At 41.5% G+C, this 27,179-nt stretch overlaps 1 protein-coding gene across 2 annotated transcripts in view; it reads right to left on the bottom strand.

The window, feature by feature from the left end:
- PITPNM3 (PITPNM family member 3) overlaps nucleotides 1-26,713 on the bottom strand; it is a 37,825-nt gene extending 11,112 nt beyond the window's left edge. The window contains exons 1-13 of one of the 2 annotated variants that reach the window (XM_064728986.1): nucleotides 26,320-26,713; nucleotides 17,879-17,974; nucleotides 13,932-14,039; nucleotides 12,668-12,744; nucleotides 10,448-10,683; nucleotides 9,254-9,443; nucleotides 7,928-8,047; nucleotides 7,099-7,280; nucleotides 5,597-5,766; nucleotides 3,948-4,118; nucleotides 2,711-2,905; nucleotides 1,793-1,941; nucleotides 40-156 (exon numbers count right to left, since the gene is read on the bottom strand). In XM_064728986.1, the coding sequence (XP_064585056.1) occupies nucleotides 40-156; nucleotides 1,793-1,941; nucleotides 2,711-2,905; nucleotides 3,948-4,118; nucleotides 5,597-5,766; nucleotides 7,099-7,280; nucleotides 7,928-8,047; nucleotides 9,254-9,443; nucleotides 10,448-10,683; nucleotides 12,668-12,744; nucleotides 13,932-14,039; nucleotides 17,879-17,974; nucleotides 26,320-26,341 (1,833 nt within the window). In that variant the 5' untranslated portion in view covers nucleotides 26,342-26,713. Of the gene's footprint in view, nucleotides 1-39; nucleotides 157-1,792; nucleotides 1,942-2,710; nucleotides 2,906-3,947; nucleotides 4,119-5,596; nucleotides 5,767-7,098; nucleotides 7,281-7,927; nucleotides 8,048-9,253; nucleotides 9,444-10,447; nucleotides 10,684-12,667; nucleotides 12,745-13,931; nucleotides 14,040-17,878; nucleotides 17,975-25,797; nucleotides 26,270-26,319 lie in introns of those variants that run through there. The other variant, XM_064728985.1, reaches the window with a different exon arrangement.
- Nucleotides 26,714-27,179: the final 466 nt, after the last annotated feature.

Raw genomic sequence — 27,179 nt, 5'->3', positions numbered from 1 at the left:
TGTTCCATAGCTGCCATATATATTCAGTGTTAAACTTACTCTCAATTTGACATGTGTCCTTTTGCGTAGCCATTTTTCTCGTGGATTGGATGGACTTAGTGTTTCTGGATCCAGGTTGTCATTTTCCTTGAAATTTACATTTTCATACCTCATGACCTGAAATTATATTAATATTTTAATAAACAGCTTGTGGCCTGAGGAGTCCTGGTACTTGGCAAAGAAAGAGAAATTACACTGCTGCCCCAGTTGAGTGACACTGCAGAGCCAAAAGCACAATGCAAGTAGAGTGGTAAAGCCATATATTCACAAAACCTGCACAGACAAAGAAACTGCTTTCACTCTGTTGGCCAACACTTAATTTCAAATACTTATTGAACAGCTTTTCATTCACAGCAGAGCTTATACATTCCTCCAGAGAAACAGTGAAAACATTAGGATGGTATCAGGTGACAAGTCACATTGTCTACGGTCTGCAAAGTCAGTAAAGCAGCATAAAACCACACAAGCAATTTTTAATATCCTTTATGTGGCAGACATCAGACTCCTGACATCATCTATATGATTTTCTACACATCTACTCAGAGAAAATGTTTCTTACCCCTTTTGGGTATTACTACTTCAGTAGCTGATAGGTAGGGACCCACAAGGACCCACTGAAATCCAACTGAACTTGCAGAACCTTATTATGTCATACACATTCTTGCAACCTAAACATCACCTAAAAATCATACATTTACCAAGAAACTTTCATGTCCAACTCAGATTTCAGGACACAACCTACAGAATTCAGAATCTGGGTGTGCGTTATGCCACATTCCAACTGAAACCAGAAGCCCTGTCTCACTGAAATCTGTGGGTTGTACCTGCAATCACAAATAGCTATTTTGAATGAGAAATAAATTAGCAAATTTTTCAAGTTGAACAGCTGGTTTTCTGTGCTGAAGTTTTACAATCTCAGTACCCTTGCTAAGAGAGTGATCTAGAATTCTTTTAAAAGATGTCTTATATGAAGTCCCTTGAGTAAAATCATGCTGCAATCACAGTCAGCAAAGCAGCTGGTTTGCAACAAATTACAGCAGTGTTGAGAAGTAAGCATGGTTTTTAACAAATTGGCATAAATTCTATTCACTAGAGGTAATGTGCAGGCAATATATGCAGCCACAGGGCATTCAGGAGCCAGTAGTCTTATTCTTAACCCCCAACAAGGGTAGAAGGCCCAGACTGTACTGGAACTAACTAGTCCTTTATGTAGAGCTGTAAGCTCACATACAGCTTTAGAGATATGTTCTAAATATCTAAGCTTGAAAAGCTTAATAAATTCTAAAAGATGTAATGTGCTTACAAGGCTAGGAAAGTGTCCTGTAAAGGAGAGACTCGACTTTCTTATGGAAGCAGTACCTTCAAACTGGTTTACTATCAGATGTATGCTAGTAATTTGATACTTAATAGGGAGATATATAATTATGTAAGGCTGGAGATAGCCTATTCCTTCAAAACCAGGACAAAATTAATATATAATACACGGTTAGACTGATCTGGGGCACAGGAGGGGTGAGATATGCATAAAGGCGCAATATTACTGGTCACAAAGCCAGCAGTGCTAATGGTGGACTCACTGTCCCCTTTACCTCTATAATAAATACAGATCTGTCACTCCTAAATGCACTTGTATGTGATGCATCCACACGTAGCCACCTAACTGACCGAAAGATTTAAAGACTGACCCTTGGAAAATGCAATTAACAAGCACAAAGTTATCTGTTGCAGAGAGAAAAAAGAAAAGACCAGTTACCTGTCTTAAGATAAAGGCCACAACATCTGTTGATTCCCAGTAGCTGGCATGAAAGAGATGTGGCAGGGCCACCGTTGGAAAGGCTGTCAGCACATCTGGACAATACAAGGCATAATCTATTCGTTTTGTTCCCCACCATTTTGCAGTAACTACAAAAAATGAAACAAAATAGCATAACATTTTTATATCAATACATTTCTTGCTGTCTTCATTTTAAGCTACATAATGGAATTAGGTCTTCTGCTTTCTTACTCTTGACATTTTAAGTCTGTTAAAGCTATCTATCATTCACAAAAGTACAGTTTTTACTGACTGCATCATTACTTAACTGCCTGACATCTAAAGAGTTCTTCTGGGTCCAAGTTTTGGGAAGCAGAAATCACTTCAGCATGATCCCCACTGCTTTTTAGTCCATGGAAAATGTACAGTGAAAGATTATTACTTTTATAATCATATTATAGGGTAAGAATTGCAAATGCCTCCCAAACAGTGAAACAAATATTGAGAGAGAGAGATACACACATACATACATACATATATACACACACATATGACTGTAGTCCATAGCAAGACAATATACTCATTTACAGCACTTTTAATTATGAGTAACAAATCTTATCTACCTATGCTGCTTCATGCCTGGAACATGATCATAAACTGTTACTATGAAACTCCTGTGGCTATTTATGAGTAACACCATAATATAAAACTGACTTCTATTACTTTATCTATCTAATTACAAACAGAAAAGAAAGATAACGTTGTGTTATGTAAAATTGCAGAAATTTTGGCTATTCTCATTCTCCCCAAATTCCAAGCAGGTATATTTTCTTTTCATAATCAACTTTTTCACAGAAACAATGCAAAGGGAAAGGCTATTGCCATATCCAATAGCACAGGGCACAAAGCTTCACTCACTGTTGGTGAGGCATGCTGATAGCAAGCTTTCAGTTGACCCGGAGTTTTCACTGTTCATGCTGGCCAAGCTCAACTTTCTTGCTTTCCCTTGTGGTTGATCAGATGTATTTGGAGATCCAGGACTCTCCTGAGAGAAAGGTATGTTCAAAGAGCTATTCTCAAGGAACAGACCACTGTGATTGTGGAGAGCATCACCTGCAGGTTACAAAAGTGAAAATAACAAAAAAAGGATGCACACCGTGGTTTTGAAACTAGTGCATCTGTGTATATCTTATTTCCTTATTTATTCATCTATTTTTAAATGCAGGGCTAATGAATGTTTTCCTGAATAATATCTCATTTAATGTTCATGGATGAAACTTCCTCCTTCAGAGTGTGAATAGCATGACCCAGCATGACTGCATAGAGAAAGCACACACCCTACTGCCATGAACTTGCAATGGCAGCTGGATGCTTTTGGCCAGGATCTTCCAAAGTGGGTAGTGATGCTGGGATGCTGTTTTAGTTCACACTCAACCCTACTCATTTTAAAGTAATTTTCTGAGAAGAACTACATAGTCCTGGGAATGCGTGATACTTCTCTGGTCCTCTTTCTGGCATGAGCAAAATGTCCTTTTTTGCATACCGTGACAAGTCAAAGATACTTCATGCCTATATGATTTTACCTTATTTTCTATTAAGTCAAAAAAGCACAATTCCTTCTATTAGCAGCTTGCTCATCCACCCCTTTCTCTTTCTTCCCCAGAAATCAATCTATTTCTCTTTGGTTTTCTTTTCATAACATAACTATTGCTTAGTAATCCACCCTGGAGAAGTGCAATCAAGACTGCTCAGTGGTCTGATTGGTCCTAGTAGATATCTACAACAAACCAACCATAAGTGACCAAAAGAAACAACATATGAGGATCTAGGCAAAGGCCAACTAATTGTAAAAATAAATTGTTTAAAATGATAGTCAAGGATATGGAATTTTCCAAGTGACACTTCAACTAGAACAGTGGTATCACCTTCAAACTCCTCTTTAACACAACTAGTATCACAAACCTCATGCATAAGAAAAATTTTTCTTAGCAATCCTCTTTGGTTCCACAGTTGCTAAGTATGTCTGTGCTACTCAGTCCCAGAGTTTGTTTTCAGCATGCTGGCACATTGCTATTTCAAATTCTCTTGAGCTGTATAAGGAGAGAACACTTAAGAGAACAACAGGCAATGAGAGCTATGAAAACAGGCACTATACCTAACTGGTGAGATCTTCCATCCCCTAGTGGATATCTCTGGTACCGTGGGACACTGAATGGAGGAAGAAGATGGAATCTTTTCTCCAACAATGGTTCAAGTCTGCAGGCAGAGGGGTCAGCAGAGTGAAAGAAGCTGTAAACTTGGCTGCAGGCTGGTCGGACCTGGCATACTTGGATGAGAAAGAGACAAAGAGGCCAGTATTGCTGCTTTACAAATTTCAGAGAGTCTGTGCAGAAACACAGTTAATAGGTCTTCTGCAAACTCCAGATTAGCACACAACTGGCCAAATTGAATTGTTTCTTATTTCATATGTAAGGAACAGTTCACTGCACAGGAGTTTAAAGAGACATCACAGTCTGAAATGCAGGCACATATGAAATGTGAAGAGCAGCAGAAGAGAAACAGAATGAAGTGAGAAATGAAAAATAATTTTAAAATCTTGTAAATACATTATTAAGCATTATAGCTGTGATGCTCAGCACTTCAAATATATACCAGCAAAACAGTCTGACGGGCTTTTGTCATCCCGAAGACTTAAACCTAGGGGACAGCAGAACACTCCCTTATATTATAAAAACTAATTCTAATAAAACAAATAAATACATCTGAATTTTACTTGTTACATTTTCAGGTAGCTTTTTACCATTCATTTCAGTAAAGAGGGCACCTTACTCTTCTCAACCAATTTCCAACTGTCTGCATGATAGATTTAAATTTGTCTGTTCTCCTCTCAACTGTGTCACAATTATCGCTTTAAAATGGGATTCTTTTATCATATGCACCTCTAAAGACTAATTATGCTTCAAGTAGACACTGCTCACCTCAGAATGTGTTTGAAATGCCCATCAGTTGAGCTGCTTTCAAAGCACACTCCTTTGCCGGATATTCGAGGAAGGATAGAAGTGAGAGCTAATTTGAAGAAAATAGTTTAAAATACTAGTAATTAACATGAAATTTTCCTTTCAAAGTGCCCGGAGGGTAACTGAGCGGAGACTGTGGAAAGGACTGGCCAGGAAAAAAAACCCTTGGAGCTCTGAGTTGTCATCTCTTCTCATTATTGCAACAGATTTCCTCCCTCGCCTCTTAAAAAATGAATGCATCATTTCCTACAAAGATGCTGCGCTATCCAAATCTCATACCATGCAAAGAGATAAAGCATGTGCTGAATAATGAAAAGTAAAGTAATCTTTTAACTGAAAAACTTTAAAAATCCAGATGATTTTTTAAATTCTCTCTCTGTCTGATCAGTAGGCTCTGTTACTAGAGAGGAAGAATGGCTCACAAGCAACACACCCGAGGGCCAAACCCACCCGCGAAGCCAGACATGAACAAGAGGTAATGCTGAACCAAGAAGAGATGTTATTTTTGGTATTGTTTTCAAGGACTCATCCTTGGTGAAGTGTGAGCTTCATGATGTATGACACTGGGTATATAATTAACAGTAGAACTTAAGATACACTTTTTTAAGTACTAGAGCAATCCTCATCACCTCAGTACCTACCTACATTAACATTACCATCTCTTAAAGAAAGAAACTTACCTCACTCCCTGACTTTAACCAGGCTCCTTTGTTTTCCTTCTTTTTATGTGAGTCTCTTTGTTTACAAAGGTCTTCATGCATCTTGTATTTCAACCCCAAGAACTTACCATCCAGACCAGGCAGAACTGTGCTCCTCATGGCCAGCACCAAACCAAGCGGTGATCCAAAAAGGAAGAAATCAGACACCTCAAATTCAAATCGGCCCAGATTTACTTCTGAGAAACTGGAATCCACAGGAGGAAGTTCTGCACCATCTTTCAACACGCTTGAGTGGATGCTGAACAAATAAAATATTGAATCAAAAATAATAAAGAGGGCATTCAGAAAAATATAACAGTACCAAAACAGGATACTTGGAAAGTTCCAGCAATGGCATTTAGAACCAAACCTTAAAATTGTAAAATGATATTGCAGTATAGCAGCCATGATTTTTCAGTGTGGCTATTCAGCAAATTTACTGCCTTCAACACGCAAGAGTTTCCTGCAATTATACTACACAATACTTGGTAAAGTTTTGCAAGGACCATGAATATTTAAGTTTACTGTTTTAAATAAAACACTGTATTTCTCCTATAAAACATCCTAAAAGTGACTGACCAAACAAATCTTCATGTTTTCAGTTGCAGACAAGAGAAAAACAACCATTCTGTCTCAGAGGAAAAACAATCTACAACACATTGATGTCAAGAAAATGCAATGGTTTCAAAATAAATGCAGAATAGTCAAAGAAAACAAAGCAAAGGGCATTCCATTACAGCAAGACTACAGAATTACCTTAACCTGCTACTAAGAAAAATGCCAGACTTGAAGAAAGGCACAGTAGTAAGTCTGCACTATACTCAACTCGAGCAGAACTGAAACTTCAACACACAGTAATTCTTGCTCCTCTGCATCACTCACAATGAAATAAAGGAAATAGGAAGATAGATAGGAGAAACAAAAGCCTGAATAGCTCAGGTAATTAAAAAACCAAATAGCTTAGAACCAGCAGGAACAATGAGACAAAGGGAATGGTTGTGTTCCCATCCCATGTATTTCAAAGGTTTTTTAGGATAAAGGAAAACTAAGTTAACTTCTCCCTCCAGTTCCCTCCTCATTTAAGCCAAATGTTTATGCAGGGCTTTTTTTCTGTGTTTGCTTTAAAGCTGATCTGAATAGCTTATAGATCAATGGGAGCACCTAAAGCAATTACCTCACTAGAGAATAATAAAAGTCCTGAAAGTGAAGTCAGAGGGATTGTTAAAAAGAAATAGGTAGGTAACAGAAATTTACAATTATCAAGTATTCACCCATCTTGTTTTGAGTGGGCTGTACTTAAGAAATAGAACTTTGTGCATTCATTTTTGAACCCACATGTTTGAGGGTTCAAAACCCTCACAACTGAATAAAGATCAAATAAAAAACTCTCCAGATGTGAGTAGTTTCATACTAGACCCACTAAATCCATAGTTTTCTTTGAGGGAGAGACAAGAACTTTAAGCAAACCTCCAGAAACCTACCTCAAACAATAATAATGCCTCTATGTAATAATGCCTCTATGCTCTGCTGCTAACAGGTTCCTTTCAATGGCAAGCCCATTTCTTTGACTCAGTCATCGGGCAGTGGTTACCTGGACAGGAAGGCATGATGCTGGGTTATGGTATCACACTCATAAGTGGATGAGTCACTCTGTTTCCGAGGCAGTGGTGGCCTTTGCTTCTCATCCTCCAGGATTCCCGAGATGTCAATATTGCTTTTGCTCAGGTGTTTGCTGTCACCCAGACTGGAGTCCTCTGCTGAGAGTGGATTATCCTTCAGAAAATTAACAGAGCAAAGGGAAGATTTAGGCAGATAACAAAATACAAAAGAGCTTATATGAAATGCCTGCATTTATACATATGATCTCACTTAATCCAACTGGGGAACGAGAGGCTGGAGAGCAGCCACACAGAAAGGCACCATGGAGGCTGTGGTCAATAGCAAGTTGACTACAACTCAACAGTGCGCCCTGGTATCCAGGAGGACCAATTGCATCTTGAGGTGCACCAGGCACAGCATTGCTAGCCAGTCCAGGGAAGGTGACTGTCCTACTATGCTCTGGTGTGGCCTCACTTTGAGTCCTGTGTGCAGTTTTGGGCACCACAGTAACAAGAAAGATAAAAAAGTTATTAGAAGGTGCCTGAAAGAGGGCTATAAAGATAGTGAAGGGTCTGGAGGGGAAGCCATATAAGGAACAGTTGAGGTTTCATGGCTTGTTCAGGCTGGAGAAAAGGGGACTGAGGGGAGACCTCATAGCAGTCTATAGCATCCTCATGAGAGGAAGTTTGATACATGGATAGAATCCCATTCTATCATGGTAATTTACCAAATCCTTAACTTTCCTCTGGTTTATATGAAGCTGATTTCCTCCATGGAATGCATCTATGGGGATTCAGCTCTGTGTATTTTTTCCTCTTCACCTGGATGCTGCTGATGCTTCCTCTCCTGCTACTGTTCCGACTCTCGTAAGCTGTATTAGAATTATAGCAGATGGCATCAAAGCCCAAAATTCCTCCAATGCAGTCACCGATAAGACACACCTGAAAAAAAGATTTTAATTTTAAGATGTAGCAAGTGTTTTCAAAAGAGACAAAAGGCATCACAGTACTGCAGAAGAGTTTCTATCTTACTTCATTCCCTTGCTACTGGTTTCTACACTTTGGTTTATATTGCAGCTACTTTTTTCTACTTTCTTTTACCACCAGAAATATGCCCTATGCAAAGATTATCTGTGTCAGGAACTATGTTGATGAGTGGGAGTTAATCTGTTCCACATACAATATAAAATCAAAAAAGGCAATCTCTGATCTAATGAACTTGGAATGCAAATTGACAGAAGAGACAAAAATATTATAGGAAAGATCCACACAGGGTGCATGCCAGGATATACGATACTCAATCAGTACAGGGCTTATTCAGAGTCAGAGCTGAAATTTCTATCTAAGGAAGAAAGCAAAGCACTTTAGGGAGCACAGAGAAGTTGCTTGCATTTTAACTGTGCTGGTAGTTGATGGTGAAAATTCTGTGGAACATAGAGAGGTCAAGCAGTAAATACAAAATATTATTTGTAAACCTCAAGAGAGAGACTTTTTTGTAGCTTTGCCAAGGAAAAAAAATCATAACACTAAATTCTATTGAGATAGTTTTCATATTATTTTTGTAACTGGTGTCATTCTGCTTTACATAATTTCACCTTTCATAATGTTCTGTCACTGCAGCTGGGCTGGTTTTATGCTTTAACCAAGAACAGTTTACTGTGCACAGTAAAAATGGCTTACAACCAAATTATAGTCTAAAAATACTGATATATCACAGCATAATCTTATTAGTGCCACGGAAAAGAATTTGTGTAATAAGACACATGCTTCCCTTCAAAGTTTACACTGTACTCTATATTAAATGTATTTTCTTTCTTTTTCTGAAGAGTGGAGGTCACTGTACTTAAAGGAAGTGCATGTTTCTGGCCATTGTAGATGGCCCTATTACAAAATAATATCAGTAACTCACATAGGGTATCAATATCATATTTCTATGTAAATGCACGTGAGATAATGCACAGGATTCCAAAAGTGCCTGTCTTGTGCTGGACACAGAGAAGACATTTTGTGTAGATGATCCCATGCTAACATTCATTCATATTTGTAGTGTCCCACACTCATAACTCAAACCCCTCAACATAATGGCTTAAAACCAAACAGCCTTGCTCTGAAGAAATTTTACTTTGATGTAAGAGAAAACAGTCCTACCTGTCCATTAAAACCAGCCCCATCAGTAGATTTGAGAAACTCATTATAAACCTGATTGGCTCTACTGATCACCATGGCAACTGCATCCTGGTACTGAGGAGATGAAACAGCCAGCAAAGGCAAGGCAGCCAGTGGGATGTGGTCTTCACTGCTGCTGAGACAGCTCTCATCATAGCTGTAGGGATTTAGGCTAGAAAAGGACATGTTATCATCAGGAAAGCTGCAAGGGGCAGCGCACAGCATTAGAGAATGAGCAATTACTAACAGAAATGGGTTGGGCTACTGCAGTTCACAATGAGCAAACACAGGAAGGATCATTTTCTCAGAGAATTCAACTCCTTAAAAAAAACCAAAGCATTACTGCTTCAGGTGAACGGGATCACACTAGAAGGCATTTCTGTAGTTAAACACACTTGGTGCAATTGTTCTACATACAACTAGACATAATTTTAAATGGCAATGACATGATTACATTTCAGCTTTTGTTTCCCCCCCATATAATAACTCACTGCACCAGAGAGCAGAATCCAACCATCACAATGGAATAGTTTCCAAGAAAACAATGACAGGTGTATTGTTCAAAAGCATATTATGACATTTTTCCCAGTGTCCAAACTTTTTAAAAAGATGAAACAAAGCTGCACACAATCTGAAATCACGAGCTTCAAATGTAACCCTGGGCACTATACTGAAATAAAAATAGTCTAAAAGCAAGTATCACTTAAGGAAGCCCCAGATAAAACCAAGAGAAGCATCTCTTCGCTTAGAAAAACAGAAACCAAGGAAATCTGATTCTCTCCTCCCTTCACCAGAGTTCAGCAGTTAATCCTAGTTTGCACTTGTAGAAGAACTGATGCAGGAGTATGTGTTTCTTTCATCTTTCTCTATTGTGCCATTTAAAATACTTATGTCATGGAAAGTAAGGTTACTTGAAAATATTCTCTCATTCAATGACAGAATTTCTAGACTGAAAAAGCAGCTGAGGAAGAGCCACTTCTGAAGTGGATTCATCCAATAAAATTTATTTTTAAACAAATTAATCCACTTAGACAAGGATGAAACATCTCTGCAAGTCTTCCAGTCGGCAGAAGATTAAGAATGAATCACAAAATTTCATTATGAAATATATAGGTCACAGAAAGCCATTCAAAACCACAATGCATAACCAAACACAGGGAATGCAAATCAACTTACCTGGAAACAAGAGAGAAAGCTGCTGAACAAATTGCTGGGCAGGGAACAAGTCTCATTAAGATGTGGCCCAAAGAGGCAGGGAAATGGGCTCGGGTCACTTTCTCAAACACAGAACTGAAGGTGTTGATGTCTGCCAGCTTGCTGCTGTGGTCCCCACTTCCAGTGTCTAATATGTTCCCCCCATGTAGGATCAAAATTAACACATGAGTTTTGCAGTTCTGGTGTTGAACTCCTTCCTGTGAGAAAAACATGAAATAGGAAAGGAGGAGGCATTTTCATGGACTTTGTTAGTTTACCTGGTGTCAACATTAGCAGTGATTTTTTTTTTCTGCCACCCCCATCGTGGTAATTTTTTGATATTGGCTTTCACTGGAGTGGGTGGGGGCATGTGTATGTATATATGCATGTCCTGTGTTCCATTTAATTCGAGTATGTCTGAATCAAGCAGAGCCCACTATGCTCTGACACAAACTGTGCAGCACAGATGAAGGTTTCAGATCAACAAAGATTAAGACAGCTTTGTGTACATCAGAAGTTACTTTAAATACTCTGAGACTGGAGAAAAATTCCAAACTCCACAGGCAGCATAAGCTATTATCCGTCTAGGTATCCTAGTGATTGCTTAATTTACTGGCAAGGTTTTCATTCAAACCATCACGAGTCCAAAAAAGACAAATTCCTCTGTCAATGAAAACATTCAGCAAAAGCAGATGATGCAGTTATCTCAGGCTTTTGAGACTGGTAACTTCTCATTAAAATGAAAGACACTTACTGAAAAAGTAAAAAAATGCATCATTGCTGATATCCATAAAATTCACAAACAAATTTATGAATATGTGAACAGGCGCATACATAGACAATAATCAGCATGTTTTGTAGATAACCAAGATGCTTCCTGTTGAAACCAGAAAAGCGTTTTGAATGTCTCACAATTTCACCCTTTTTTTCCTCTTTACCCCTTGATACTCATGTGCACTTGAAGAACTCAGTAATACATTAAAAGGTCAGATTTTTTGTTGTTAAATCTTGACTGCTATTTTCTTCTTCACTTTGGATGTCAGGATTCCTTAAGATTTCTAGTTCCTGACCAAATATGAACACACTGTAAAAATAACAGTAACGTTTTTTGACTAAGGATCATTAAATGCTAGATTGGGTGATTTATTCAGAATCAGGCAATGTTCTGGACAGTTTATTCTTAAGTTCTGGAATGAAAGGAAATGGGTAACTTTAGCACTTGTATTATGGTGACAGAGAAATGGCCGAAAATGAGAGAATTGTAGGTTATTCCACTACCTCTGTTCAGCCCATGAATTTTAGTATCCAGTAGAAGTACTAATTCTGAAGGCTTTTTGCTGACCTCACTTGTATCTGCTTAAATACAGGAGAATCATGTAAGCATTTTTCAGGTTCCACTTTTTCATGCACTGATTTACAATTTCCTTCTCCATAAGGTTTCATTCCAGTTTTCAGAAGAGAAATTTAATTCCCTTTAAAAGCTAAATATATTTCCTTCCATGGACAATGTCTGCTTGTAAATAAGCACCACTGCTGAGGAGCTGATGAAACTGAAAGCTTCAAAAAGGAAAAAAATCAAGTGGGTCAATATTGCTGAAGTCAATGGTATGAGAAGTCTCTCAGCTGAATTTAACTGGTATTTTTCACAGGAAGACTCAAAGAGAATAAAATTAATTTGTCTCTAAGGAGTAGCTCAGCCATGACTTAGACAAGGTGCTCAAGGACTAATTGACTGCAGTCAATCAATGACTGTCATCATTTTATGGGGGTTGTAGGACTGAGTTCTTCAAAAATGGTAAAGTAGGCATTTCCATTACCTGTCCTATGTGTGGACAGAGGACCTTAATCAGTTTTCTGGAAGGACCACTCGTTGAGATTCTTTCCTGCTTCTAAATAAAGGCAATTCTGTTACTACCAAATTCATGACTGCTGCTGAATCTGCTTCACAAAACCTGCATTTCCAGTCAAGTACTAAGCAGACATAACAATTTCTCTTCAGAAAACTGAGTCCTATTTCCATGTAAGTAAGCAATGTCTAAAAATCTTGTGATGATCTTCAGTGAGTACATGTGCACCTACTAAACACGGGAAAAACACACTAAGGCATCAGATGACTTTACAGTTACATAACACAATATGAGAGTACTTCCACACGTCTACTCCTTGAAAATCAGCGCAGCTTGTTTTAGGAAAAAATCTCACCTCATTGTCCTCATGTATTTCAATACTGCCTTGTGCAGGGAACCTTTGTTTTCTTAAAGAGGTTCTATATAATTCACCTGAAAGGAAAAGAGACACATTAATAATATAAATATTTGTCTGTTACATCTTTTACAGACATTTGTGGAGGTAAGGCCCATTTCTGATTTCGAGACAGAAAGTTCTGTTCACAGGAAATCCTGTAGACAAACAGAACAATACACGTTCACCAGTGATTCAGAGACACTAAGCAAGTTCTGCATCTCTGGCTTTCCTGAAGTAACTTGTTGCCCTGCCTATTCAGGTGGAGTACAACAGATCTCAAGATCACCACAAGAAGAAAGCCAGGTGAAAGGAAAAACACTGAGTGATTCCACACCCTAAAGCAGGCATGAAAGGCATGGGTTTGATACATGACCAAAAAAAAAAAAAGTTTGTACCCTGAATCTAGAAGACAATTCATACGACCACTCCTAAACTTCTGAGATCATGAGGTCAAGTTTGGACCCATACTAAGAATCAAGACAGGTCCTCTTTTTTTATTACACAGACCATTTAAAATATCCCTAATATTTTGCTATGCTAATTAGGGAGAAATTTAGAGGGGAAAAAAAAGAAAAAGAGAACTTGTGTTGGCTACAAAGCATAAAGGTGTGATAGTCCCAAAAGAAAACTGCTATTTCCATTATCATGCTCTCATGAGAAATGATGCTGTTTCTTGCCATCTGCTTCACTATTGCTAGCCCTTCATAATGACAAATCTGTCATAAGAAATATGTTCACATGAAGGCTGTGACATATGCTTTCTATTAACAAATGAGAAAGAATACTGTAAATATACTGCAGATGCATTTTGCAGACTGCACTGTTTATAGGAAAATAATGGCATGCATCACTGAGTCCAATCCTGCTCTGAAAATCACAGCATGACAGTTCCTGTGTTAAGTTCCACAGTTTCTTCATTGAATGAGTCTTACACATACACACACCACCAGATCTCATAAATTACTACTACAGAGCACAGAAGAAGAAAAACACACAGGATTTAGCTGTGGATCTCAACGCAAAATGCTCCACAATTCCAGTTAAAAGACCAGGCGAAATGGGAAAAGTATGATTTCCAAAAGGGAAGGAGTTGGCACCTAGTGACAATGTGCTCATGAACACAGCTGCAGGAATAAAGAACTGACATTTCACTGTGAACTGCTTCAGTAGTCAGATGTTTTTGTTAACTCTTAAGCATTATGTTACACAAGCTAAATGTTACCTTGACTTTCTTCAAGCTTCCCAATTGTTTCTATCTGCTCAACAAGGTCATTTGAGTTCCACTGGCTCATGCCTATAAGAATAGCATTTTTTCCTTCCACCATCTCTTCTGTAAGAGGAAAAAGAACAAAATAAATTGCTGTGACAAAAAAGAGAAAAAAGACAGAGTGAGAACTAGCAATCGAGAGAAATAAACACTCATTAGAACCCCTAATGGGAACATGTAACAGGTTATGCAGGACTATTCAGGAAAGCTTCTTGCCTACTCATATGCTTTACAGCAATCCTATACGCTTCATAGATTATGTGCAGGAAAAACATGGAAAAGAGAGGACTGCCTGAATCTTTTCTCTCTTGAGCAGCCACTGCAAAACAAAGTCTATAGCAATCACTTTGAGTGTTAGAGTAGTTGGCTGGTTTTGGTTTTTTCTTTTAACTTTTTTTATTAGAAGAACACTGGCAAGTGTGTGCAGCAGGCACAAAGACCAGTGAAAAGAACGGAAAACAAATGAGAGGGCTGTTATGGAAGATTTTTTTTCAGCTTAAAGGCTGTGGGGCAGGCATGTGGGGAGATCAGTATAGGGGTGTCTGCCTGTCTGCTGTTGAAGTCTGATAAAACAACCAAATGGGAATGCGCAGGCTTCTCTGAGCAGCTTTTCAAATCTGAGGAAAAAAATGTTAGTCAAACATGGAATTTCACATTCTGATAATTTTGTGATGATGTATTCAGCTGTAATTTTCACCTTCTGTGATCAGAGGTATGTTGCAATTAAATTATAAGGTAGTTTCCTGCATCAAATATAATTTTGCATGTTGACACTGTAAAATTCCTGCCTAACTTATGGCATGTCACATAGAAAGCAAGAAACAAAGGAAAGCCAGGCAATATAAAACAGTAAAATATTACTTCTCCCTTTCCATATGGATTTCACTGAATTAAGTAGTTAGCCATGACAGATGAATCAACAGTCAAAACATGTACAGCTGCTTCATCTCAAACACAGGTGCTTGACTCTGTGTTTACAAGGCTGCCAGCCAGAAACTTCTTTGTTTGAGAAACTGAGATTTGACCCCAGCTGTTTTTCAGAATACAAAAGCAGCTCACTAATGTTATGTTTTAATGGTGCCTACTGCTGTGCCCACTGTTTCCTACTTCCGCCTGTCTATGAAGTACAAATTACACATGGCTAGATGCGAGACAACTTCCAAATTCTCCCATGAAGAAACCCCATAGTACTCAACTCCAGCTGCACTTTGCAGCTGCAAGAATATCAAACATTGATGAAGCACTCTGTGTAAGTTACAGAGAATGGGTGAGGAATATAGGTAAGAAACACTGCAGAAAATTTTATGCTGGAGACAGAAAAAGGATATCAAGCTACCTCATTTTTAGGAGGTGAAAGCCACAGTCTCTGTCCTGGACAGGTCTCTCTCACTCCAGCACAAACAAACTCCTCTTGTTTCTTTGGTGCTAAACTTAATCTACTGATAACACCAATTACTTCAGCTCACACATATGTTTTCCTCTACCAAAGACACAAGCTCCCTTATCACCAAGAGAGCTTCTGAGTGTAGAAACGCCTTCTGCCTCTTTTGCTAGTATTTATTTCTGTGTACATTTATTTTCCTGACATTTAAACACTTTATTTCTGAAAGGCTGGTCAGGAGAAAGCAGAGATGATACTAAATTAGGAGGACCCAAGGACTGCCTCAAGGGTAGTGAGGCCTTGCAGAGAGATATGGATAGACCACAGAGGTGGGCAATCACCAGCCATATGAAATTTAATATGCGCAAGTGCTGGATTGTGCACCTGGGATGGGGTAATCCTGATTAGACCTATGAACTGTGGGAGAGGGGGCTAAAGAGAAGCCATGAGGAAAGAGACCTGAGGGTTCAGGATAATGGCAAATTGAATATGAGTCAATGGTGCATTCTGGCAACTAGAAAGGCCGTGTCCTGGGGTGCATCAGGCACAGCACCCTAGCCAGCTGAAGGAAGGTGACTGCCCCGCTCTGCTCTGGCGCAACCTCACATGGGAGTCCTGTGTCTAGTTTTGGTGCCATTATACAAGATCTAAAGCTATTAGAGAGCATTCAGAGGAGAACAACCAAGATGCTGAATGGCCTCAAGACCAAGATTTATGAGGAACGATTGAGATCCCTCGGTTTGCTCAGTCTGGAGAAGAGTGAGGGGAGACCTCATTGCAGTCTGCAACTTCCTCAAGGTGGGCCATGGAGAGGAAGTTGCTGATATCTCTCTGGTGACCAGTGACAGGATTTGAAGAAATAAAAATCTATCTAAACAAAACTTGATTTGAAGAGCATTTTTGCAAGCTAACTATCAAGTAATCTAAACTTGGAAATACTTGTGTTAACTCAATATGGACTACACGTCCAGCAAATTCAGTCTACAGTGCATGCCTCGCCAGCTCCAAAAATGCAGGCACCAAACTGACCTTCAAAGCACTACTGAACAATGAATCTTGATGATTCAAAAGAATATTCCATCAAGCACAGTAAGTGATCATACTCCCAAAGACAGAATCTAGTCAGACTTTTGATCTATTCACATCAAAGAAAACTATGCCATCTAGAATGTCTGAAACATCATCATTTTAGTTCTCTTTATGGAGAAAAAAACTGAAGTATGAGTTGGTGCTCAAAGTTACAACTGCAGCTTCATGTGGAATTTGGAAACATTGCTGAAATCATCAAGACAGCTATTTTAAGCACATGGTAGAACATTGCAAAGCACAAAGGCATGTGGAGGAAGATCAGCATAGGGTATATTTATTTTCTATTTCCAACTCTTCTATTCATTAAAGCTTAAGATTTAAATGCAGCTTAAACAAATTGGGTATCCTAGTCTCACTGAGTACCCAGTGGGAAAAGATCACCATCTCTCATTCTCATTCTCTTCATGCTTAGATGTCTCCCATGCACATTTAAGTTTGATCCCCAGAAACAATTTATCACATATTATCTCTCACTAAAAGTCTGTTATTAGGGGATTAACAACACAGCAACAGATGTTGTTCATTATCTTTACATAGTGACTTTTTATTTCATTATAAAAGCTATAGTGACTGTCATTACAAGCATTTCAGACTACATAGACTACTTTTGACATTACAACTTAGGTATTTAAGGAAAGCTCTTTCAGAAAAAGGCAAGTGAAATGTGTCGGAAAAGTGTAAATTTTGGTTCCTGGAAACCAAACCAAAACCAGAGCTCCAGCCTCCCACTGGAGGTGGGAGCTTGTGTATGCACGCAACCTACAGATTCTTCTGCCACTTCAGAACAAAACTTTGCGTGCAACCAACCATGTCAAGTTTCAGGGCCTCCCACATGACTTAGGGAGTGCTGCAGTTACCTCAGCTGGTTAGAGCACAGTGCCATAGTCACAGGTTTGATCCCCATAGGGGCTATTCACTTAGGAGCGGGACTCAACGATCCTTGTGGGTCCCTTCCAAGTCAGAACATCCTGTGATGAAATCCACAAGCATTCAAATACTGCTCCTTGAACAAGCAGAGATCCCAGTCCCTCCAGAAATAGTTTTGATAGAGTGGAAAACCTAAGACATTGGTCATTAAAGTGGACAACGTGGACACCAATGGCCTTCATCAGGAACTGTGAACAAGAACACTCCCACTGTAACCTCATACACTGTCTGAGCTGGGGAGGATCAGGGTCAGACCCCATAAGCTCTGCACTGGTGGTGTTTTGCTGCTTCTGACATCAGACTCAGCTCAGGGCAGCTCACTCATCCACCCCAGCACCTCAACAAACTCCGGTAAATTCAGGTCCATGCACAAATCCTGGATAGAACTGATGGAGGTTTTGTCTAATGAGGACAATGCTGTCAGTTCACCCATGAAGCAGCTGAGTTAGCTGTTGCAAAACTGGGGGGGAAAAAAGGGGAGGGGACGACAAAAATGTGTACTCACCCCGCGCATCAAAGAATTCATCATCGGAGCTCTCCACAGAGTCTCTGAGAACACTCTGCATGTGCCGCTGAGCACCACCAAATCGGCATGGGCCAGCTGAAAACACAAGGAGACCCACATTAACACAAGGGAATGCTCACCTCTGCTCCAGAAAAGACCCTGACCCAACACATTAATGACCAGTTTGTGTAGGTGCCTCAGGAAGATGTCATGCATCATGTACACTTTAATCTCAACTGTCAGCCAGCCAGAGCTCTCAGGATGGCAAAAAAATACTTCCACTTAACGAAAGTGATTAAAACAAGTTTGTGTTAAAGATAAGCCTGCATTCAGCTAATGCAGTGACCTCAAAAGACAAACTCTTTTCTGTTGAATTTGTGTGACTGTTCCATTCCAACACTCAAACTGCACATTGTTTCTAAGACACAAAGCAGCATTTCCCCAGGACATGACAGTAGCTCCCACTTAAATTCAATTTAACTCCTAAAATAAGTGCCATCTTATTTGGCTCACAGATTTGCAGACAAGCTACTTAATTCTCACTCACTGAACTGGTTTCATCAGAGAGCTCTGCTGGGGCCTGGGGCTTTCACTTGAAGCTTGCCATTTGAAGATAGGAAGGGAAAACCACATTACAATAGGTACAGTAACAGATATAGTCATGACAGCTTAGATGGTCCTAATGGATTATCATATTCAAACTAATTTGTAGTTAGTAAGCCAGCCTTGTCTAAATATCTGAATTCTCCTTACATCTAAGCAACCCAACACTAGAAAGAAGCAGTGAAATATATTCCTTATATTAACAACAAAGTCTCCCCACAATAAGTGGAGAACCAGGGATCAAATCCACCATACCCCTAACAACACTACTGTAGAAAGGACACTCATTACCCACCAGAATAGTGTCCTTAGTTTTATTCATTTCCGCAAATGATGACATCAGACCTGATTCTAATATCCTGAGCCCCTGGCCACAAAAGCATTCTTCTTCTCTCAGCAGTAAAAGAGCAACTCAAACAGAGGACGCATCCTTCTGTATTATTCTGGAGAAAACATGCCACTAGATCACAGCCTTTTGTTCTTCATTTACTCCACCTATAGCTGAATTAATCAGAAATATAAGTGAAGGGGGGTAAGAAGCAGCAGATTTTAGCTGGCCAAGACGTGAGTAAAAACAATAATCAATTAATAGCATTTTAATAGGGTTAAAAAAATGGCTATTAAGAAGTAAGTAAAAATAATAGTCAATTAATAGCATTTTAATTTTTTTTTAATGGCTATTAAGGAGTCAGTATTCATTCCAAGAGTACACCATGTTTTGGCAATGTGTCCAGTGATATCTGGCAGCTACTGGAGCCCCTCCATTCAGGTACATATCTATCCTAAAATGCACCACTACAGTCATCAAAATAGTGGGAGAAAAAACACTATTCTGACCTTCAAATGAAAAAAAGTCTGCATTGGGTCAATGCTTGGAACAGAAGGCATTCCAAAATTCCAAAAGCACAAAGTGGGAAGCACCACAAAAAAAACAGAGTGATGAACGGAGGGTTGGACCAAAAGAGGGAGGGAGCAAGGGAGCAAGGGAGGAGGCTATAAAAATAAAAAATTGTAAAAACTTCAAAGGTACTCCAAAGCAAACAGCAATTCCCTGGAGAAGAACTGCCACTAGCCTGGCTGAAAATCAATAATAGTACTCACCCCACAAAAAAAGCCCATGGTTCCAGGGACCTTGGAGTTTGATGTAGAATGTGAAGGGAGGGGAGGGAAAAGAGTCACAAATATCCAGGCATAAATTCTGGTTATGAGAAGAGATCTTGGGAGCATAAGTTTTATTATATTGCACTGGGAATGTTTCTAGATTTAGAAGCAGCTTAAACATAACCACAGTCAGCAGCACAAATATGCGTAAAGCTCACAGCTCTCCACATCTAGATTGATTTGCTGGCTGGACTGCATTGCATTGCCCTAATACATTGGTCCTATTGAGTCTGCTTCCTTCAGTGCCATCAGATTAGCATTAGGCTAACCTTCAGAGGACTCTATTAACATTTCTTGATTTTATTAGACACTGGCATTTCCTGGACTCACTGATTTGATTTACACTGTCAACTGCTGCATATCTTATTTTATAATTTTGTTTCAGAGAATGAAAAGGCCAGCCCTACTTCAGAGCACAGGTGAGCTCCTCGGTAATGACACTTTATGCTTCTACAGCAGTGATCCTACCTTTATCAGATCAGTCAGCTGACTCTTAGCAGCAGCCAGATTTCAGAAGTTTTTGCACCCAGGTAGCAACTTTCATTTCATTTCAGTTGTTCAGTATCACAATTTCTGATCAAAGAAGGGGAAAGCATGGAGAAATGCCTTGAACACTACATGACCAATTTGTGAGTCACAATAGTTGAACTGGAAGCACATACAGTAGTTCCCCACAAGCTGTCGGGGCGGCACGACAGAGAGATAGCAGGATATAAGAGTAACATTTCCCAGAGGAGGAAGTAGAGCCCACAGAAATGCACAGGTGCTTTTCTTCTAGAAGAGGCAGAAGTAAAGTTTCCTATCTAACCTGTTCTCTCTGCACAGGACTGCAAGTTGTGACAGTCACCTGTCACAGAGGCAGCTGGCAGGAGCTTGCCCCGAGCACAGCAAAAGCAAGGGAGAATACAACAGCAGAGCCATCGTTGCAGAACTATGAACAGAAGCTCAATGCCCTAGTAGGCTAGCACTAACCATAAGTAATTGTAATTAAGAATACAATCAGGGATTCTCCTCAGTAAAAAAAAAAAAAAAAAAAAAGTCTTCTTTTCTTCAACAAAGAACAGCTGGAATTTCACTGCAACTTTGCTGCATCAGTGATCTGGTGACTGATGGAGGTGTTGTGATGCATGTTAGATATTGACTTCTTTACCCCTACTATGTATAAGTAAGGATCACAACTGAAATCTATCCTGCATAACAGCTTCCATAATGGGAAGAGCCACAGATGATAATCGGCTGCAACCTCTTGTGATAAGCAGCAAAATAGCCAGGATCTTATGACTAAAAATTGCTACAGAAATAGTTCCATGTTCTATTATGCAACACTAGCACTTTGGTTGAAGGCAAGGCAGACTGCACCTCTGTACACGTCATCCTAATTCAGATGCAAGACAAATTTAATCCTTGGTGTTTAGTGAGTGTATATAATTCCAGCAAACAGCAGAAGAAACAGTTCCCACTCATATACCAGCAGCTTCTAATACTGTCCATCCAGAGAAGGAACAACCCACTAAAATGATGCAATCTCTGATATGTTCCACAAATAGACCAAAGGAGCGGAACAGTCATGGAAAATGCCAATTCTACTTTCACCCACAAACACCAGCAGGGCTCAGTCTTCCATAGCTCCACAAGAAATCACCAGCAGTTGAAAAGTACATATAAGACAAGAATCAGCTCTAGCTTCCTCTGGTCAGGAGGCATAAACCCAAATTCTTTCCAAAGGTGTCTCTTTTTTTTTTTTACAATCTGGCAATGATATGACAATAAAGCAGTGCATGAGCATGCTTCATTACATGTGATATGAGGGTGATTCTAGAAGAGAAAAAAAAAGAAAAACACAAGAGGAATTAAAGTGACCCTACTGTTCTTTAGCCAACATTCTCAGGACTAAGAAAATGGCAACAGAAAAACAGGTAAGAAGTGAAATAAGGCTGAAGAGTCTCCGAAAAAGTTTAAAAAACAAAGCTTTTTCTCTGAAAACTGAACCGCTAATGGTGTTGATTCCCAGCTTTAATCGCTTTCCTATATCCTTTGGAAGGCCCAGTGTCCAAAACACACTCATCATAGAAGTCCCAAGCACCCTAAGACAAAACAGCTCACCACTGTCACTCAACAGTATGCACATGTTCTGCTACCAGTACCAAAAATGCTGCTTCAATATTACCTGTTAAGAAAGATAGTATTCAAAATGCACACCATGTCAGGAGAAAAAAAAGGCATCTACTTTCCATTTCCATTCCAGTAACTGGCATCAATTCTGACAGCACAAAGCAACACCACACAGTACGGGCTCCAGGTCCTTAGGTGGCATACACCTGGAGGTGAAACATGTGAGAGCATAAGAATATCTTCTGGAAAAAGGAAGGAACAATTTCCTGTGGAAATTATGTCCTCTTAGCACACTTTACCAAGGCACAGGGATTGAATCTGCTACTGGATCTAACGAGAAGAAAATTAATTTTCAAATGCAGCAGGAAGTAAGCCTAGCCCTGCTGTGAAAACACAGCCATGTTACTTTTCTTCACTGGTTCTGCCTTCCCCTAATTTTGAAAGCTTTTAAAAATTCTTACTGAAACTGAAAAAAAAACCCCCGTTACTGGAGTCATCACATCACTGTTTACAGAAGCACTTCATGGGCAGGACTGGCACATACTCTCTGGGAATGAGAGTATGTTGATTTCATTCCTGAAACATACTTGTGAGGGCAGAGTAGCACTTGTGAGGGCACAGTAGGGTCAGTCTAGAAGCATCAGTCTAAGAGTCACTGCAGCATCTCCCTCTTCTCCTTACCAGTGCATGTGTCACTGGCTACCTTGTCAGGCAAGCAGGACAGACAGAAAGCAAGCAGAATGACCCAAATGCCAGCCATGCCAGCCCCTTGTGTAGTGGCAGCATCACAGGCTGGTTCCAGAGGCCATCCCAGCTCAGGTGTGCTCACACCAGACTTGCCAGGAAAATGCATTCAAGCAGATTGGGCTAAGAGCTGCAGTTTTCACTGGATGCAATTACAGCACTGGTCTGGCTTTGCTGTCAAATGAATTCAATATTATTTACTTCACTGTCATATTATCACAGATTTCAAGCTTTGCAGGAGACCCAGACTTTTCCCACATCTTTTGCTTGGAAACATTTTCCAGTTTCCAATCAAGTCCAGACATAAGGACATGCCAGAAGACAGGCAATGATAAAGAAAGCACTCCTGACTACTATCACCACACCTAGGTAGAGATGAAACAGCTTCACAGTGTTCTCATAGCTACTGGAAACTCAGGCTTTTACAAAGTCAAATATTGAGGACTGAATTAACCTCAATTAAAAAAAATAATAAACAATAGACTCTATTACAGAGATTAAAAAAATTCCACCTGTCAAAACTTGTTTTAGAAGCACACCATTTTGAATTCAGGGGCAGTTGTCCTAATAAAATTTAAAAGCACAAGTCATTTTGCCATTTGGATAGAGATGCTGGGTAGGAGGAATGACCTTTGCTATTGCTACCAACTGTGGTTGCATAATAATATTTCCTTCTGTTTTGCCGGTTTCAGATGCTTCTTGCCTACCCATTAAGTGATTTAACTGAGCTACCCACACAGTGTATATATACCCACCTAGTGACTATGAAGTTAAGACTTACTGGAGGCCAACTTCACCCACTATTATTTCCTACTTATTTTTTATTTCTTACTTGGAAATCGTAAAACTGAAGACGTACATTACAAGTATGTGAATTTAACTACTGGAGGCACTCCTTAGACTCAAGAGCTCATACAAGACAGAGGGAGATGCTGATCAGAAGAAGTCCTTGCCTGCACACTGACCACCAAAAAAGATGGACCATATATGCCATCACTGATAGCAGGCCTCCTCATCCAAAATCACAGAATGAATCTGCATCAGAGACTGGAACTGAAATAAAATCAGTTGAAGCTGAAATGGAACAAATGCAGCAGAAGGGGCTGAGGAGGGGCATGGAGTGGGAGGCCTACAAAACTGTGAGGCTAACAGAAAAGAGGAAAAAAAATAACAGTGGGAGGTGAGAGGGAGGGTAGAGAGAACACAAAATGCCAAAGGGGATGGGGAAAAAAAAATGGAAGATCAAGTCAAGATGTCAAGCTCCCTTGTCAAAATACACAGCTGAGAAAGCCTGACATAATTACAGATAGAAAAAAGTCCACAAAGATTGCAGGTTCTCTTGTCAAGAAGTGAAAGACCTAACTGATAGCCACTGTGGTCAGAAGTGGCCAACACAATCATCTCCTCTCTCCCATTCCTCATTCAGTGTCTTTCATGTCACAGCAATTTCACAGTGAGAAATCCCTGGCTGTCTGCTGTTTATATCCCTCCACTGGCAGTTCTGCAGCAGATGGTAAGGATAGGCATGTATTTGAATATTGAGTACAGAAAACAAATCAAGAATCTAAGCCATGCAGGTCTTAAAGCCCCTATTTTAAGGTACCAGTGACATTTGCAGTCTTGCACTTTACAGGATTACTAGTGAGGTGGAGGAAGAGAAAAAAGAGGTTTAACATGACTGTTCAGACTTCAAATCCTAGATCAAACTTTCCTGTAAACATTGTACATCTCCCAGAGCTGTTTCTTGATGCTTCAGATGCCAGCTTCCCCACAGCTGAAATTAACTTCACCCTCCCTCTCAGCAGTGTCATTACCTCCTCCAAACTGACTCCCCAAAACCAGAGAAGATATGAATATTCTCCAATCTTTTCCTGCAATGACTGTAGGTGGACTGCCTGCAACACATCTCAAAGTCTCTACTTTCATAGTGCAGAGATTCTGGCTTTCTGAGGAGGCTCTGGCATTTTTGAGTCACTGTGCTCTGTTAAAAATGAAGTCAGAGCTGAAAAGCAGATACTCTACCACTCCCACGGGGACATGCCAGGTGGTGATCTGCAATTGTCTTTATGTGGTTTTACAATCTACACTTGCAAATGCCCAAGCATTTCTGGATAGGGACAACTTCAAGTGCTTAGGGTCTGGAGTTCACCAGGTGAGATCTGGCTACTCAAATGAGTAAAGTGTGGACCATGTCTAAAACCCCTTTACAAGCACACCTGTCATTCAACAGTGAGCAAACACTACAATTTTGGTGTTCCTTTCTATTTGAGGTAAGGCTACAGCACTAGCAGGAGCTGCAAGGTAGCATACATACAAGCAAAACAACTTTTTAATATTTGTGCATTTTGCAGCTCACACTGGTAAACTCAGTAAGCTCATTTTATAAAAGCAGCACATTTTCCCTATGCCTAGACCAGATAGTTTCTTCCAGACCTTCTTTGTGAATGGTCTCTTCTTTGCAATAAGTATTGCCATCACAAAGCTTCTTTCAAAATACATACTTTTTCAGTAAAATCACATCCAAGACAAGTACTATGTTTTAAAATTCCTGTGCAAAATTGTACTTGAATACGCAAAGTACGCATGTAGGCTGCGTTATTCATGTATCACAGAAGCAAAAGCAACACCGTCTTCTTATTTTCCTAACAAACTTAAAAGAACTGCAAGCTAATGCAAAAAAAAAAAAAAAAAAAAGCCATGAGACTTTTCACCTATTTGATTACTTCTTCATCTTCCAAAGACAGAAAAGAAACATTTAGTTCAATCCTATACTTGCATCCTCTGAAATTATTAATGTTGTATAATGTTTTCGAGTGTTACATCTCTGGGCTGCCATCAATCCATGTTTATTTTGGGGGAGAAAAGAAATAAACAGTGCTGGAAAAAAACACCCTTTTGGGTTTAGCTTTAATACTGCCATGCTGCTGTGAAGCTGTGTCCAGACCTGGCACCAAACACCAGAAATGTCACATACTGACCATTCAGTCATAGCAATTGGGCCTTCACCTGCAACAGCAAAGGGTTCTGTGTGCAACCTAGAATAAAACCACTTGTTCATCAGCAACTGCACTCTCATCTGCTCTGGTTTCGTGCACACAGAACACATGCTACCTCCTTCAGGCCGCACCTGCCACCGGGCACGGGACATCTGGGCGCTGCTGCTGCTGCTGAGCATCCTCAAGCCTTGCTCTCAGCCCAGGCCAACCGACATCCAACCTCCACACTGCTCAGGCTCCAGAGGAAGCACAAGTCACATGAATGGGTAAGGCGCAGGGCAGGCTTTCCACCCAACTGCACACCTGTATTGCTCTCCGACCACGGCTGCTGCTCCCGAGTCTGTTGCTCCCGAGCGGGCGGCAGCGAGCACCGGCCCGACCAGGCGGCAGCCACGGAATTCCCCGGGAGCTGGAACCGACCCTTCCCGGAGCAGCTGCGGCGGAGCGCGGGGAGGAGGCCGGGCAGCGGCGATGGGCGCGGGCGCCTGCGATGCCCCCGCAGACTCGCACGGCCGTGCCTTGACCACGGCACCGGCAGATGCGGGCGCCGAAGGCAGAGCGGGCCGTGCTCGATAACGACGACGAGGACGAATGTACCCGCGCCTCGTTCACACGAGTTCGCGTTCACCGCTCCGCAGGGCCGGCGGCGAAGGACGCGGACACGGCGCTGCCACGGAGCCGCGGGTGGGCGGGGAACGCGCCGGAGCTTCATCCCCGCCGCGCCCCCGGGGCCCCGCGCTCCCCTCGGGGCCGCCCCATCCCGCCCCGGGGGCCTCGCTCTCCCCTCGGGACTGCCCCATTGCGCCGCGCAGGCTCAGCACTTACCTGGGAGCGGAGCTTTCGCCATTTCAGGGCTGCCCGCCCGCAGCCAAGCCGTCCTCCGCCGTGTCAGGTGCTCGCCTGCTGGGCGCTCCGGCACCCTGCTCTCCGGCGCCCCATCGGCTTTCGGCAGAGGCCCCGCGCCGCCCCCTTGCCTGCGGCGCTGAAAGACGCGGCCGGGAGACGCCGCCGCCGCCGCCCGGTGCCGCCCGCCCGCCGCTAAAGGCGCAGCCGCCGTCGCTCAAGGCGCAGTGAGCGGCTCCGCGGAGAGCGGGGGCCGGGCCGGGCCAGCACGGGGATGTGGCTGCGCATATACGGCCTGGAGAGAGCGGCCGCGAGGTGCGAGCAGCCCCCGCTCCCGGCAAGGGCTCGGCGGCGGGTCTCGCCGCGGCGCTGCCGGCAACGTCCCTCTGCTTGCAGCTCGCCTCGCCCGCAGCCCTCACGGCACGCCTCCCGCCGAGGGGTCGCGGCTCCCCCGCCGTCCTGGCGCCCCTCGGAGCTGCGACCCCGCAGAGCCGGAGGGGGCTGAGGCCCGCGCCGTGCGCTCAGCTGTCCGGGGCCCCGAGGCGCTGTCCCTGCGCCGGCCCGTGGTGCTAGGGCGCGCACGGCTCGGCTGCGGTTGCCGCATTGCCCCTGCCAAGCTGCTCCTGCGAGCGGCTGCTCTGGATTTGAACAGCAAAATTCCTCCGAGTGCTGCCAAGCCCCGTGTCAATGCAGTGGCGGAACAACTGCAAAGCTGCCTTTTAAGTCTGCCATAGGCAAGTGGCTTAGAGTCTGCTGAAACTTACAGGGTTCGTCCCTCTTCAAGAGCCTCGCTAGCAGCATGTCTCTAAAAGCAGAAAAGCCAACTTCTCCAGAACCCCAAA

This window comes from Zonotrichia leucophrys, chromosome 19 (assembly GCF_028769735.1).
Source record: "Zonotrichia leucophrys gambelii isolate GWCS_2022_RI chromosome 19, RI_Zleu_2.0, whole genome shotgun sequence".
Classification (NCBI taxonomy): Eukaryota; Metazoa; Chordata; class Aves; order Passeriformes; family Passerellidae; genus Zonotrichia; species Zonotrichia leucophrys.
This window is presented reverse-complemented; position numbering and strand designations above follow the sequence as displayed.